General features: G+C 43.4%; 1 protein-coding gene across 1 annotated transcript in view; it reads right to left on the bottom strand.

Moving 5' to 3' along the window:
* Positions 1–16,991, bottom strand: part of CCDC60 (coiled-coil domain containing 60) — a 205,292-nt gene that overhangs the window by 36,374 nt on the left and 151,927 nt on the right. Inside the window, exons 5-6 of the mRNA XM_030821941.1 lie at positions 16,432–16,539; positions 4,879–4,969 (exon numbers count right to left, since the gene is read on the bottom strand). Of these exons, the coding sequence (XP_030677801.1) occupies positions 4,879–4,969; positions 16,432–16,539 (199 nt within the window). The remainder of the gene's footprint in view (positions 1–4,878; positions 4,970–16,431; positions 16,540–16,991) is intronic.

The following is a 16,991-nucleotide window of genomic DNA, read 5'->3' as shown; positions in this document are numbered from 1 at the left end:
TTTCAGGAAGGAGGGGGAAAAAGATGGAAGAAAGAAAGAAACGAGGGAAGGAGGGAGTGGGGAGGGACAGCAGACAAAAGCAAAGCCTGGGTCTGACTGTGAATTCCTTCTGGCTCTTTCCAAACACCATGAGATATATTCTGGATCTGGAGTGACCTTTTGTCACAAATCGAGATAATGTTAAAATGTGTATTATTTGAAGCAAATGTGGCGGAGTGTATTCTATTGAATGAGCTCATGGTTGCCCAAGAAGTCACCATAGGAAGCCAAATGTGTTTCCCATGATGATGTCAAGGTCCAGAACAGGTTTTGACTTTTCTTTTGTAATAACTATTGGAGTTGATTTTCAAACTGTATATGAGGATGGGTCTAATTTTTTAACCACATCTTGGTTTTGGCTCCAAATTCCATGTATACACTTCCTAGTCCCCCAGTTGACACCTGGGCCTCAAAGAATAATTTGTAATCATGGAGGTTTTCTAAAGAACACAGAATAGGGAAATCCTAGGTCTGACATTTAGGATGTGAGTGGGAGGAAGCAGATTTGTCTGGTGCAGTGGCATTCTTGGGGGAGGACCCATGGTTGTGGTGGGCTAGGAGAATTGGATGATAAGTTCTGGAAGGAACTGAGAGGTAGGTAGGGAAAGTCCTGTGGATTTTTAGAAGGAAAGGAGTAAGAAAGAGTACACACATACTGTCTGTGTGCGTGTCTGTGTGTACCTTCCTGTGAGATTGCTGTCACTTCAGAATGCATTGTTTGGGGTTATGTCCTCGTATAACTCTTGATCCAAGTTTCAGCAAGGCTTTCTAACCTCCTCAAGGTCACAGCAAGAAAATAGAAGAACCAGAATTCAGACCTAAGTCAGGTTAATGCCAAAGCTCATTACTATGCCTGGCTTCAGAATACTTCAAAAGTTGTTTTTCAGTGGCATCGAAAATGCCCTTTATTCCGTGCTAATGATTCTTTATGACATTTAAAATGCCAGGTTTATACGGGGGAAGAATAGGCCCTCAGATGCCCCAGAGAAAGAGCTCAACACAGAGTGAACTATAGTTTATATTCACTTAATAGAAATAATTTTATCTGAGCACATTTACAATGAAAGCTCTTGATGGGCAGACTGGTGTTTTCTTTAGATGAAACTCATAGCGTTTGATACCCTGGGAAAGGTGACAGGGAAAAGAGACAGCATTGAAGACCACACCAACATTTAATATACATTGCGCAGGGTGGAGAGAATTGTATTCAGCAGAATTCATTTCAGGGAGTCCACTGTATGTGAACAGAAGCAATATTTTGAATGGCTACCTTGTAGGGCACTGAATATGGGTGGAGCCTTCTTGCACTAGAAGAGGGGAGGGATTTCTTGGTTGCACAGGAGAGGGAGAAGGTTGGGGAAGAGGAGGGAGAGGCTGTGGGCCTTAACATATGATCTCTCCCTGTTCCTGCCTCATCTCTCTCAAATCTTCAGTGAAATTCTATACAAATGACAGAATGCTTCAGAATATGATAGACTGGAGAAATGGAATTTGAACTGGATTTAACCAGATCTTCAAGAGGCCATGCAAGTTACAAAATTACTGATCAAGAAAAGCCAAGCACCCAAAGCAGGCACGTCCTCTCCTTTGATAAATTAGGAGCTTGGTACAATGATCCTGTTGTCCTGACACTGCAACTGGTCAAGAGCTTGCAAAACTGACAGAAGTCCCCTCTACTCTTTGTCATTCTGGGGAAAGATGATATCAGAGCTCAGGGATGAAACATGTAGAAGCTGCCTCCTTCCATTTTATCTGGAACAATATGAATTCCTGACTCTAGAAACCAGGCTTTTCAGATCAACGTAATTTTTTTATTTTTATTTTTATTTGACAGGGTCTCACTCTGTTGCCCAGGCTGGAGTGCAGTGGCGCAATCTTGGATCACTGCAACCTCTGCCTCCCAGGTTTGAGCTATTCTCCTGCCTCAGCCTCCCAAGTAGCTGGTACTACAGGCGCCCACCATCATGCCTGGCCAATTTGTTGTTGTTGTTGTTATTTTTGGTAGAGACGGGGTTTCACCATGTTGCCCAGACTGGTCTTGAACTCCTGAGCTCCAGCAATCTGCCCGCCTTGGTCTCCCAAAGTGCTGGGACTATAGGTGTAAGCCACTGTGCCTAGTAAGATCAATGTAATTTTTGAGGGGTGGACAGATGGTGGCATGAGGCAGCTTGGAATCTTGCAGTGAGCACTGGAGTCAGAGTCAGGGGACCTCAGGGGGGCCTTAAATACGTCACTCTGCCCTGCCTCAGTTTCCTCATTTATAAAACCTAGGGTATAGCCTGGGACAATCTCAGAAGAGCCTTCCATATCCAGGGGTATCTTCCTTGAGCTAGGATTTCATCTCATGCTCCCAAAGTTGCCATTAATTAAAATTTAATTAACCATCTTAGCCAGGAAATCCAAAGTGAAGGGCTGACACTTGTGATTAATTGAAACTGGCAGAAAAATAAAATGTAGGGGGAAGATGTGACAGGCACTGGCTTGCCTTTTATTGAACTGAACCTCTCTGAATGGATTTAAATCCCTAAATGCTGCTTCCCTATTTTTTATATTTCACTCAGCAGTGGTGTTAACCAGTTGCTATGTTCCATCTCAGTAGGGATTGATTTTTGGCAACGGAGGAAGAGAATTTGCTGAAAGGTTCCTTACACTTTCTATGAAGTAGGGGTTGCAGACTGGTGGCCCATGGGGAGACATGTTTAGCTACCCAGGATTTTACAGATTGGGAGACTTTTATATAAAAATGTAAGTTTTTTGTTTCTTTTGAAAATGATAAGCTCTGGGCTCCCATTCTCACAAGGCAAAATGAGCTAAAGCTGCACAGAGATTCTTCCCTTTAGCTGTGCAGGAGTGCTCCAGTTTGCCACAGACCCTACCACTCCCTACTGTGTCACACTCAGCCTGATCTTTTCTTTTTTTAATAACACAATTTGCCTGGCCCCTATGAACACTGTCTAGACATACAGAAGAGTATCAGGGGAAAAGAAGAGTATTGTGGGAGCTGGTTAGATTCCCTCCTTCAAAGTCCTCATTTTATAGGTAGACAAACTGAGTCCCAGGACAGGGGAAAGGACTTGTCTGAGGTCACACAGTGAACTGAGTCACCATGGCTGAGCCAGGTCTTGTGCAGCCTAATTGAGTTCTCCCCCATGCCCAGAGTGGAACGTGCTGCAGCCCAGGATTTGACCCACAAACTTGAATTCAGTTTTGCAAGAGTTCAAGCACAGCTATTCATTCTCCCCCTCCCCTCCTCCAATTTTAGTGGTGAATATCCCTGAAGGATTTTTTTAAAAGGTTTGTAGCTCCCGCTGCTTTTTCTGTGCATTTCTGAAGACGGATGCACACTGTATCTCCATAGCAACTTTCTGCTATAAAATCCAAGGCTCTTCTTAAATCTGGGAGCACCCTGATGAAAGAGTAAGAAAATGGTAAAATTCTTCAAGAGAGGCAACTATAATCATGGGGTCAGGAAGACCAGGCATTGGATGTTTATATGTTTAATAAACATATTGATGTTTATATGTTTAATAAACTATGTTTAATAAACAGACCCAGAATTAACTTCTGGCTCTGCCATTACCCAGCTGGGTAACCTTACGTAAGTCACTTAACCTCTCTGAGCCCCCAAATTCCTCCTCTCTCACCTGGGGGTAAGAATAGTGCCCCATAGGGTTATTAAGAGGGCATAACTGGATAATATTCCTACAGAAGCTTCCTTAGCACAGAACCTAGCCCATTTACAATTATGTTGAACAGTGGCCTCTAAAATTTACGTAACCACAGTAATGCTAAGCATTCTCACATTTTCAAAGTGTGTTTGCCTTATATTTACTTCCTGGGATTCTTCACTAAAGTGAGGTAGGCAAGAAAGGGCATTATATCCGTCTCATGGGTTAGGGGACAGGTTCAGCAAACGCTCTAGTTGTGTGCTGTATTACCTTTACCTATCTCAATATTACCTTTTGCCATTATTATTATTATTATTATTATTAGGCTTGTTTATTGAGTAGATGAGTTTGGGAGGTCCTGGGTTAGGAATACCCTTGGGTGAAAAGAATCTGTATCTTGGTGTCCTCTTAATAACTGCACGTTCTAGTTTGTAGAAAATCTTGTCCGTTGAATCACTCACTTTGTCTTTTCTTTTTCTTAGAGACAGGATCTCACTCTTTTGCCCAGGTGGGAGGCTGGAGTGCAGTGGTGGGATCATAGCTCACTGCAGCCTCCAATTCCTGGGCTTAAATGATCCTCTCACTTCAGCCTCCCTAATACCTGGGACTACAGGTGCACACCACTATGCCCAGCTAATTTTTAATTTTTTTGTCAAGACGGGGTCTTGCTGTGTTGCCCAGGCTGGTCTCAAACTCCTGGGCTCAAGCGATCCTCCTGCCTTGGCCTCCCAATCCTTTGGGATTACAAGCATGAGCTAGTGTGCCTGGCTTTTATTTTCTGACTGGGTTAAGGAGGAGAGGGAGAGAAGGGGGAGGGAGGAAGTGAGGGAGGGAGGGAGAAGGAGAAAGAAATGACTGTTATTGATTTAGAAGATACAGTGAGGTGAGTCCATTTCCTTCTGGTGACATCTTGTTAAGCAGCTGCTTAGCACCCCCTCCTGTCTCCATTATGTAGCGTCCAGCCAAATGTCATTTCTCCTATAATCCCTAGATAACTGTTTTAATTAAAATTTACAAAAACCATCCAACAGCATGTGGCTCCGATTTCCCTTCACTCCGAGAACCAACTAGGAAAAAAAAAATTCCCATCAGAGAAAAGACTGGCAAAAATACTCCTCAACACAAGCTGGGACCTAGGAGCTAAAGGGTTGAGTCGCGTGTGGTTGGTTACCTTTGGCGCTGTGACAAAATGCTCCCATTTCTGTCCCATGGACTTGTCCTTATTGATTTTTTTAACGGTGCTCTTGCTTCCACCCGGGTCCCTGAGTGAGAAACAGCTTAATGAGTTTTCCGTTTCCAGAGCCTCGGTTTATTACAAGTTCTTTTAAGAAATGCAATAAATAGAGGAGGAATGGTGGCTGGGCTCTGTTAGGATTTCCGCCCCCACTCCTGTACTTGTGAAGAAATGGGAGGGATAGTTCTCCATAGCTGGCTCTTTTGAGTGAAATCGAGGTTTGGAGAGACTTTTGCTTACTGGGTGGAGGAGGGAGGTGGTATATATTTGCATGTTTTTTGTATCTGTTTGTATTTTAGACTCGGTCCTCTCCTAGAATCCTGGGCAGGTCTGCGATTACTCCTGGGGGGTGAATTGAAAAGCACGTTCATTTCTGAATCTTTGCTTTTTCTGTTGCCCAAGGAGTCCACCATCAGGGACATTTCTGAGAGACCCACAGAGAATATTACTGGGTGGGATTGAGGGTGGGGCTGATGGGGGTGGATTGCACAATGAAAATGACTGATTGGAGGTTGACTGGGCAAAAGTTCTCTACGACGCTATGTGCAACACCTTTCTGTGCCTTCTTGCTGTATCATCTCAATCACTATAACCTTGTGATGTAGTCATTGTCATCCCATTTTCAGATGAGAAAACAAACTAAGGGAGTTTAAGTCACTTACAGTGAAACGAATGAAGCTAAAGCTTCAGGGCTCCTCACTTGTGTGGGTCCCTCTTCCAGGATCCTGTACCTAATTTTGTATTGTAATTTTTTATTTTATTTTTTTTAAAGTGCCCTCTCCCCAGTTAAATAAGCTTCAGGCTCCACAAAACCTGGATCCTCCTCTGATGGGTTGGGAATTTTCTGGATAGGAGACTGAAGCCCAGTAGGTTCTGTTGGTGACACACCCATAATCCCTTGTATGAAATCTGTGGGACCAGATGTGTTGCCAAATTAATAATTTTGGCATTTTGGAAAGGAAACATGCTGCATATACTATAGGTTAACCTAATCCCTCTGAGGGGGCTAAGGGGACAGCATACATGAATATTTCTGCAATGAAACACATGGATATTTACGCTAGGTGGTAGAAATAAAGACCAGAAGTAGCTTCAAGTCAAATTTTGCTGCCAACTTCGATTGCTTCATGTCAGATTTTGCTGCCAAATGAGTTATGAAAAAACCGAGTTTTCAGAGCTTGTGGATTTTGGGCTTGTGGCTATGGGGCAGTGGGTCTCTACTGATAAGAAAGCAGGGACTCTCAACTACCTTTACATATCTATTGATCGACTGATTGGTCTATCAATCTCTCTGTCCACATATATCTTTTCATCCATTCATCCATCCACCTATCTCTTTCTTTATCCCCTTTTTCTTTGCAGAAAGAATTTTATATCACAAGGATCCTTTTAATTATTTGTCTAGCTCTCACCTAGCAGAGAGCAGGAACTTGAAATGAGAAGACGAGCCGGGCTCATGCCTGTAATCCCAGCACTTTGGGAGGCTGAGGCAGGCGGATCAACTGAGGTGAGGAGTTCGAGACCAGCCTGGCCAACATGATGAAACCCTGTCTCTACTAAAAATACCAAAAAAAATTAGCCAGGTGTGGTGGCGCATGCCTGTAATCCCAGCTGCTCTGGAGGCTGAGGCAGCAGAATCGCTTGAACCTGGGAGGCGGAGGTTGCAGTGAGCCGAGGTCACACCATTGCACTCCAGCCTGGGGGACAAGAGTGAAACTCTGTCTCAAAAAAAAAAAAGAAAAAGATGAAAAAAAGAGGACGAACAGAACTGCTTTGGTTTAGGGAGACAATGACAGGGGTCTAGGCTTGTTAGGAGCTGCTGAGTGCTGGTGGTTGTGGGTAGAAGGGAGCTGCTCAGATATAGAAGGCAAAAGGTGATCAAGATAAACCTAATTTAAGGCTGACTTCTCATGGCATGGAGAGCTGAGTAGCAGAATGAAAGGCTTTTCCCAGTCCAGATAAGGAGCTGGGGGTGTCCTCTCTTCACCAGTGGGACTTTGCTGAAGATCTACCAGTGAGCAGCCACCACATCAGAAACGCACACAGACCCAAAGTGGAAGTCGGGCTGAGGAGAGGGGGTGAGAATGTGCCTCTAAGCTTTTCGTAAGACTTTATGTTTGATTACACAATAAAAAGCCCTCTGAATAATTAACAGTGAAGCTCATTGAAGTTGGTTCTGCCTGCCTTTCCCCGGAGTAATCAGATCAGGGGATATTTAAAATCCAGCCAGAGGAAGGAGCAATTCTTCAGTCCTATAAACAATATTTAAACTAGCAGTGCTTTTGAAGTCTGATTTAAGGTTCACCCACTGGAAGCTTTAGTGTTCTTTTTTTTCTTTTTTTTTTTTTTCACTTTGGAGCGTTTCTTTCAAGACCACAGGGCTTTTCGCATTTCCCTTTGCTAACGCAGCCCCTGCTGAGCCTCCAGCCTTCTTCTTGAAGTTCAAAAGCAACCCCCTTTCCCCTTTTAAAATTAAATCTGGTCCCAGCAAAGCTTTCAAAATCTTAAATATTCAGGTCCAATCGGGAAGATGGAAGTTTTCCACTAATGCTGACTTCCAAGATGACCTGAAATCTGTTGCGGCTTCAAGCAGCAGGCTAAACGAGTTCAAAATGCAGCAAGATTCCCACAGACCTTAAAAAGCTCGGAGCCCTTGCTCTTGCAAACCCATTGATAAAGAAAAGGCCTGGTTAGACAGAATCGGTCTTTCTGATGTTTCATTTTCAGTAGCGAATAACCCAAAAAGGAAGATCAATAGGGGAAGGAAGAAAAAAATAAAACCACCTAAGCTGCATCATCCATTGCACACCTTGTGGAGGAGGGCAAAGCGGGTTGGTGGTCCTTCCCCCTGGCCTGGTGGGGTAAGCATTAGTGCCATCCACCAAATAGTTCCAGGCCTTCTCTGCTCTCTGAAGGCAAGTGTAGCACTGTGACTTGCTTTGTTCAAAAATACATGAGTGAAAGTGACATGTGGGACTTTGGGTAGATGATTTAATAGCTAGTCCTGAAGTCATCAGATTCCTTTTTCCGCCTCGTTGATGGTGGAAGCTTCTATCAGCATGAGTCCCTGAGTAACTACAGAGAGTAGAGCCTCCCTGTTGGACTTGAAAGGTGAGCCAAGGAACAAGCTTCTTTTGCCTTAAACTGCTGAGATTTGGGGGTTGTTCATTATGGCAGCCTAACTTACTTAGCTCACCCATTTAATATCCTTGTGATTTACTGTCTGTGTGACCTCGGGCAAGTCTCCGAGTATCAGGACCAGAAAAGTGTTATCTTAGTGGTTAAGAGTGAATTTAACAATAGGTTGGACCAGCTGTTCAAGTCCTCTGTCTTCCTGACTGCTTCCTACATGTGTGACTTGGTATAAGTAATTTAGTCTCTCTGAGCCTCACTGTCCTCATCTGTAAAATGGGGGAATAATAGCAGCTATGACAAAGGATTGCTGTGAAGATGAAAAGAAATGGGGCTTGTGAAGGGCTTCATGGGTGCTGTGTACGGAGAGCTGAATACAGTTCAGCTATTAACAACAATAACCTTCTCTTTTCAACAGAGATTTACTGTGGCTTAGAGGAGGAGCTGATGGTAGACAACAAGGTACTAGGGTAGATCCTTGGGGGAGATGTAGCTATAACTTTCAGACCATAATTTCCCCCTGCTGAAGCTTCCTAGGGGATCCTATTTGCCAGAAATCAAGGGACTAGGGTGCTGAACACTGTCAAATCTCTTTTAACGGTATCTGCCAAGCACATTTTGTTCCAGGCAGTCACTTGAAGATGTCTATCCAGAGTGGCAATTCAGAGTAATTTTCTCAAATACTTCGTGCTGTCTTTCTGAACTCCCATCTGGGGTAAAACATCTGCTTCCCAGGGTGGAAAGCTGTAGGCTAGGTTAGGACGTGCTCATGTGTCCATGACGGAGGGGAAGAGCTGCTGATTCTGCACCAGGGAGGGGGCAGAGGTCAAAGCTCTGGGGACTTCCTGGACCAGGTGGTTCCATCCTACCTCCTGAGTGATGATCTGATCCTCCTGCCACATTCTCCCACTCCACAGAGATGTCCACTGGAGTACCACAGTGGAGGAGCCATGTGATTAAATCAGTGCAAAGAGGAGAGCAGGGGAAATCAGAGACTTCACTCACATGTCACCATCTGAGTGAGTCTTTCCTTGATGATCCAATTTAAAACTCCCCTGCCCATCACTAGCACATCACCCATCAATTTCTTCATGACACATTGCTATCTCAGAGTATCTTGATTACTGCATGTTTATCATCTGTTGCTTCCCTCACCCCTTGCAGAACGGAAGCTCCTGAGAGCCGGGTGTTGTCTGTTTTCTTCACGGCAGTATTCCCACTAGTGCCTGGAAAAGGTGGGTTTGAGGAAAATGAGATTTTCTTGGTTGTGGGGGGAGGAGTACCACAAGACAAGGGGAAATTAATTTAAATATAAACAATTTAAATTTTAAAAATGCTATTATGAGTGTTGCTCAGAACGATTGCGACAGTATTTCATGGAAGCAAAAACTTGGAAAAGACTTAAAGGTCTTGGAATATTGGTTAAATATGTTTCAGTACATTCATATGCTGATCAACTCCACAGCAGAGGTCCAGATCTGGAGAGATGCTCCTTATATACTAAGGCAAACAGCAAAAATTTAGTTTCAAAACAGTATGTGCAAAATGGCACTTGAAATTATTTATAAAAGAAAATTGCAGTTTATATGTGATAACATCTCGGTAAGTCGAGTCCCTTTTGTATCCTGGGGCCTCCCAGAAAGTACTACATTGTAATAAGATCTTCTTTTCTTAGAGGCGGGGCATCAGATTATTCTCTAAATTGATTAAAGACTTCGGGATTTACCTACAGAGAAACAACCATTTGGGGGTGAAGCACCCATACTTTGTAGCAAGGTTACTTGGGTTCAAATCCTGCCTTACCTTTTGCTAGCTATGCAACTTTGAGCAAATTAATTTTCTATGCCTCAGTTTCCTTATTGGTAAGTTGGAATGAGGCTTAAATGAGGTAATACACCTAGAGCAGTGCTTGACATAGAAAGCACTCAAGTGCCAGCCATTTTCATCATAAAACAGTAGATGGAGTTTGATGTTTTGCTCTTGTTGCCCAGGCTGGAGTGCAATGGCGTGATCTTGGCTCACCGCAACCTCCACCTCCCAGGTTCAAGCGATTCTTTTGCTTCAGCCTTCCCAAGTAGCTGGGATTATAGGCACGCACCACCAAGCCCGGCTAATTTTGTATTTTTAGTAGAGATGGGGTTTCTCCGTGTGGGTCAGGCTGGTCTCGAACTCCTGACCTCAGGTGATCCATCCACCTCGGCCTCCCAAAGTGCTGGGATTACAGGCGTGAGCCACCACGCCTGGCCGATGTTTGTGTCATATTTGAAACCTCAAAGTGTGGTTGGTTGCCTTTTACTCATATGTGTATTTCTAAAGGAAGGGTGGATTTTTTTTGTGCCTGGACAGCCCAGCCCTTGAATGTCTGGCGTCTCTTAAGAGTAAGGATTACAAGAGTCAGGATTATAAGAATCAGGATTGTAAGTGTAGGGATTACACCCACTTGGTCTCCCCACTAAATAGTGGGCCCAGTGGTGTCTCTCTGGACAGCCTGAAGCAATAAGACGCAGACAACTGTACTGCCCCTGTGGCACCAGGGGAGAGCACAGGACTCTGGGGACTCGAGCCTGTTGGAACAACTCCTTTGAGGTGTGTGCTGTACCTGCGGGAAGGTTAGTAGGTAACTCTTCACTGCCTTCTTTGGCCAGAGGTCTGGCCTGTTTCTTCCCCACTGTAACTAGGGAAGATGGCCACTGGGGTAGGGGAGGCTCTGTGACTCTGTAAAAGTCTACTCATTTCTAGGTAGGTCTTCTGGTTGCTTCTTGGAAATTTGGTCTCTAATAAGAATAAAATCAATACAGGTTCACAACCACTTAACCAATTCCAAAATCCAAAGAGTCTTTAAACCAAAACAATTTAAATAGCTTATTTGGTAGCAAAGCATGACAAAAACTGACGGGAGGCTGTTAGTGGCCTTTTTTTGACCTTTGTTATGCACTTAAGATAAATATTCACTTATTTGTTTTCTGCAGAAATATTGTGTTTGGTGACAGGCCCCTCTGGGAGTGTGATGTTCTGTATGGCACATGTATCATATTTCCTTTTTAAAATGCGAAAAAACAAAACAAAACAAAACAAAAAAACCCTCAGAATTCTGAAATGCAGTTGGCCCTAAGGGTTTGAATAAATACTTACGGGCATTCATGAAAAAAATCAGATCCTACTTTACCTAAAAAGAGGCTTATATCTCTTGGAGAAACGTAATTGGCACATTCATTATTGAAGGGTTGGTTTCAATTTCTATTGTGGACCCGATCATCTTGTCAATTGAAATAAACTCTCTTGTTAGCAGTGGAATTAACAAGGATGCTGAGAAATGATAATGATAATGTGTTTAAATTGCCACATGATGAAATTGGGAAGTTGAGGAGTTTTTTTTTTCTCCACAAAGCAGAGACTCAGATGCAACTCATAATGACATCCTAAAATCTGTCATCTGTCCATTCACCCAAACATCCACCAATCCATCCAAATATGAGATCATCCTGCAACTAACAAAGATTGTTCTTCTGCTTGCAGCACAGTAACTGCCAGTTAGTGAAATTTTGCTGCCTGTAGAAAGCCCTCATTGAGGTATCGAACCACCCTGACTTTCTTGCTATAAAATCCATAAGGGGGAGGAATTGGGTCTATAGCTGTCATTATGCCTAATCGAAATGGAGCCTCTGGGATCTACAGGTCCCCAAGGATGGATATCTCCTTTTGGAAAATGCATGGTGGGTGTCAGGGCTCAGGGTTTAAGTGTCAAAATGCTTTAGGAACAGGAGATACTGGTTGCTTGATGATGGAGACTCAGAAAAGCACAGTCAGGAGAACTGGAGATTTGGTATTACCTTCTTGGGCTCATTACCTGGGTTGTTTATCTTTGCAACTAGGTTTTGGGCGACATTGTGTACCCTTTTTTCCCTGTTTGCATACTTGTCTGTTCACCCAGTGAACATAGATCTCACCTGTTGGTAAAATTCTGCTCAGAAGTTCCTTTCTTTCCTAGCCTTCAGTCTCAATGGTACTGATAATCATACACCTAACTTCTCTTTAAAATAGGGATTTTTACCTTTTATACCTCTTATTTAATGGACATTCATTGTATTCCCAGATATTAGGCTAAATGCTCTATGGACTTGATTTTGCTTAATTCTTACAATAACTTCTGAGGCAGGAACACATTTAACAGATGAAGAAACAGAGGGCCAGAGATGTCAAATGACTTGCCCAAGGTCACACAGCTATTAAGTGGCAGAGCTTTGACTCATCTGGGTTCATCTGATGCTAAACCCTTTGCTCTTAATCACTCTAATCCCTCTGGGTTTAAAAAAATGCACTTGAAGATTTGAGGAAATTCACACTGCTGCATAAGGGTGAAACGTCATAAATAGGGATTAAGCGTTGAAGAGAAGAGCTCTTTCTGCTTTCTTATAACTAAAAAGGTGTTTTCTTACACTTGATAGGGAACTTAAACTGCCCCCCAGATTCATAATTTTTAAAAATGAATCCCGAACAGTGGTGTTCTGGAGCTGGCTCATACTGGCTCACAAGAATGGATTCTGTACATATCTTCCCAACTCCAAGTTCAGTGACATCATGTTGGTAAGATTGAAATCAGCCACAGTGGGAGTATTCACACCATGGAAATTGGCATTGTCACAAATTTTGGTTCACTTCCTAGAGAACTGGTTGTTAAAACATTTACCAGCATTGTCATTGACCATAAACTGAAATGCCCACCAGGAAGAAATGGTCAACTAGAAATAACAAACCCCAACAAATACTGTGACTTCCTATGTTAATCTTCCTGGACTGCATTTTTCACCTCAGGCGGCTAGGTCTGGTTCAGGTTCTGATTTTACAGAGCTGGGCATCCTCAGAGCGCTGATAGAATTCTGCCACTACAAGTCGTGGTAGAACATCTGCTACTCTCAATGTGACCACTATGTCTTTTTACTGCAGTTAACAATTTTTGGTCACGTTCTGAGCATATTTCTAAAACCAACCAAAGGAAAGAAACATGGCCCTTTTTCTCTTCTCAATCCAAATTCTACATGATGTTCTTTTCTCAGTTTTGGAGAATGGGTGCCCGCATGTAGGAGGAAAATGTTGCTGTCGGTGGTTTGTTTAGGGAGATGAAATGCTGTCAGGAGCCCTCTGGCTCAGAGGCCTTTTTCTTAGAATGTAAGCAATCAAGAAAGGAAAAAAAAAAGATATTGCTTTTACCTAGCAATTCTCCTTCCCGGAATCCAGCTAACAGAAACACTTGTAACTGGGCATAAAAGATATGTTTAAGGGGCCGGGCACAGTGGCTCATGCCTGTAATCCCAGCACTTTGGGAGGCCAAGGTGGGCAGATCACGAGGTCAGGAGATCGAGACCATCCTGGCTAACATGATGAAACCTCATCTCCACTAAAAATACAAAAAATTAGCCAGGCGTGGTGGCAGGCACCTGTAGTCCCAGCTGCTCAGGAGGCTGAGGCAGGAGAATGGTGTGAACCCAGGAGGCGGAGGTTGCAGTGAGCCGAGATCGCACCGCTGTACTCCAGCCTGGGCGACAGAGTGAGACTCCATCTCAAAAACAAAAACAAAAACAAAACAAACAGACAAACAAACAAACAGAGATGTGTAAGGATATTCCACGCAGTACTACTTGAAATGTCAAAAATTTGGAAATGACCTCAGTGTCTGTTAATAAAGAAATGGTGTATACTCCATCCATATGATAGAATATTCTGCTGCCATTGAAAGAATGTGTAAACCTGTGTGTACCATCATGGAAAGATGCCCATTAGTTATTGTAAAGAGGAAAATCATGTAGAGAACAATATGCAGATATGATCCTATTTCTGTTAAAAAATGTGACTGTGTATGTTTATAAAAGGAAGGCATTAGAAAGATTTGGAAGGACATATCGTAGACTTTTAAAAGGAGTTTTCTTTAAGAAGGGGATTTCAGGGAAGGAATAAAGGCTTTCATACTTTATATACTTATACATTTTTTGAAAGATTTCCATAAGCATAAATCGTATTACTTGAGCAGTATTGTATTACTTGACCACTAAAAAGACATAGTGGTCACATTGAGAGTAGCAGATGTTCTACCACGACTTGTAGTGGCAGAATTCTATCAGTGCTCTGAGGATGCCCAGCTCTGTAAAATCAGAACCTGAACCAGACCTAGCCGCCTGAGATGAAAAATGCAGTCCAGGAAGATTAACATAGGAAGTCACAGTATTTGTTGGGGTTTGTTATTTCTAGTTGACCATTTCTTCCTGGTGGGCATTTTAGTTTATGGTCAATGACAATGCTGGTAAATGTTTTAACAACCAGTTCTCATAAATATTATTACTTGAGCAGTTTTATTTTAGAGAAAAATAAATAGCCTATAATCCCAGCTACTTGGGATGCTGAGGCAGGAGGATTGCTTGAGGCCATGAGCTAGACACCAGCCTGGGCAACATAGCAAGACACCATCTCTCAAAAACTTAAAAAACAATTAGCCAGGTACAATGGCAGGTGTGGTGGCATTCACCTATAGTACTTGCTATCTGGGAGGCTGAGGTAGGAGGATTGCTTGAGCCCAGGAGTTCAAGACTGTGGAAAGCCATGACTGTGCCACTGTACTCTAGCCTGGGCAACAGAGCAAGCCCTCATCTCTTTAAAAAAAAAAAAAGAAGGCATGAAAAATGTTTTAAGGCTGTGGTTTTCAAAGAAATTCTGGAAGCCACAAAGACATTTTGGAAATAACTAGGGTGCTGTGGTGGGGATAGAAGTAAGTTGGAGGGGTCCCAGGTCTCCCAGGCTCCCAAACCTCTTGCTTCATGAAGAAGTTCCATTTAGAAAAGTCTGTTTTACGTTATAGGGGCTTCTATTTTTTAAAAGTGAGTGTCTGCTGCTTAAAAAAATAAATTCTGTCAACCACTTGTATCAAAAGAGACTATAGTTTTAAAATTATCCCAACCAAAAACACTGAATTGATTGGAGTTACTGATCTATCAATGGATGCATGATTTATATTGCTGGTTGCATTTGAGGTTAGTTTCTCTGGGTCCTGGTGTAAGAGATGACTTGGGGGTGGAGGAAATCTAGGGGATGGGTAATAAATGTCTTCAAGAGGAAGGAGTTAATTAGAGACTTAACGTTTGGCCGGGCGCGGTGGCTCACGCCTTTAATCCCAATATTTTGGGAGGCCGAGGCAGGCGGATCACGAGGTCAAGAGATTGAGACTATCCTGGCCAACATGGTGAAAGCCGGTCTCTACTAAAAATACAAAAATTAGCTGGGCATGGTGGCGCGCGCCTGTAGTCCCAGCTACTCAGGAGGCTGAGAAGGGAGAATCGCTTGAACCCGGGAGACCGAGGTTGCAGTGAGCTGAGATTGCGTCACTGTACTCTGGCCTGGTGACAGAGTGAGACTCTGTCTAAAAAAAAAAAGACTCAGGTTTTGGGAAGGGGAAGACTGGATCCGCCTGGGAGGCAGGACTATGAGAGGGCATGGGTTAGCACCGGGGGTGGGGAACTATTTTATTTAACTCAGCCTGTGATTTTCCCAGTGAAAATCTGATTCTTCAAGTCAGGGTTCTTTACTTGTGTTTGTCCTCTTCCTGCAAACAACCTGACTCTTCTTAAAGAACCAATGCCTTTACATGCCTGTCTGTTCTTTGTTCTGCCCTGTGTGTACAATGCTGTTCCTGCAACAGTGGCCTCCAAGCTTTTGTGTGAGCTCTCTCCTCTGGTGGGGACACCTAACGCTTCTCTTGACCTAGATAACATGTTCTGGAGCTTCTGCCTGTACAAACCCAGCTGCTCCAGGGAACCGAATACCAAATATTCCCTTGGGTCCAAGTGGAGAAGTAGCCACCAATGTATATTAAGTAACAAAAAGACCAAAGCAAAACAAAACACAACCTTGAAAGAAAGGATAAAAACAAAAACAAAAAGAAAAGAAAGATTAAAAGGGAGGGAAGGGAGGAGGAAAAGGAAGAAGAATAAAGAATAGTGTTAGGGAGACACAGTCCAAGAAGAGAGTTGGAGAGCAGTCAAGCTGTGGATCCAGTGATGTGCTTCCATAGCTTGCCAATTTCTGTGGTGTAAATACTCCCATGTGGCTGGCTGATTTCAAGCTACGCATGTGATGTCAGTGAATGTGGAGTTGGGAAGAGATGTGGGAAGGAGATGCACACAACCGGCTCCCAGGAATCTGCATAAGCTGTCTCTAGTTCTCCCCTGTTCAGATCCCACAAAGCACGTAGAAGAGCTCCTAAAACAGCCCACCCACCAAAAACAGCAGAGGGAGTAGAAGAACATACAGGAATCTCTTCCCCACTGCCCAGCCTACTGCTAGTCTAAGACAAGTTGAAGGGCTGAGGTGTACTTTGGGTTCCAGCAGGTGATCACAGGCTTCATGGTGTGGTGGGTGTGGTCGATAGTCAGGGCCTCCAGAAGCCAGTGGAGAGCACAGAGCTGGCGGAAGAGGGGCTCGCTGCAAAGACAGAGAGAGGGAACACAGTGGGATCCTTTTAGAACAAGTTTCTTTGCAAAAATAGCCACAGAAATAGTAGTGGTACTTGCTCCCAGTGAGGGAACGGGCACCATGCTCCAGGCATGCATATTTTGCAAATATCATCTCATTTGGCCTTTGCAATGGGCCCATGAGATATTCTTTAACCCATTTTACCAATGAGGAATCAGAGGCTCACAGGACTTAAGGAAATTGTGCCAGGTCACCAGGCCAGTAGGTGGTAGAGCCCATTTGAAATGAGATTATCCACTGCCAGTTGCTGAGAATTTGTGTATATAGCAGGGAGAGAAACAAGGAGGGGTCCCCCAGCTGGAAGTCTTGACTCAGGCAAATGAGAGGCTTCAAGGAAACCAGCATCCTATGTATATCCAATTGTTAATCTGATAAAAGTACAATAAATAAACTAAGAGTGT

This window comes from Nomascus leucogenys, chromosome 10 (assembly GCF_006542625.1).
Source record: "Nomascus leucogenys isolate Asia chromosome 10, Asia_NLE_v1, whole genome shotgun sequence".
In the NCBI taxonomy this organism is placed as follows: domain Eukaryota; kingdom Metazoa; phylum Chordata; class Mammalia; order Primates; family Hylobatidae; genus Nomascus; species Nomascus leucogenys.
The sequence above is the reverse complement of the archived record's forward strand: the minus strand, read 5'-3'. Positions and strand labels throughout refer to the sequence as shown.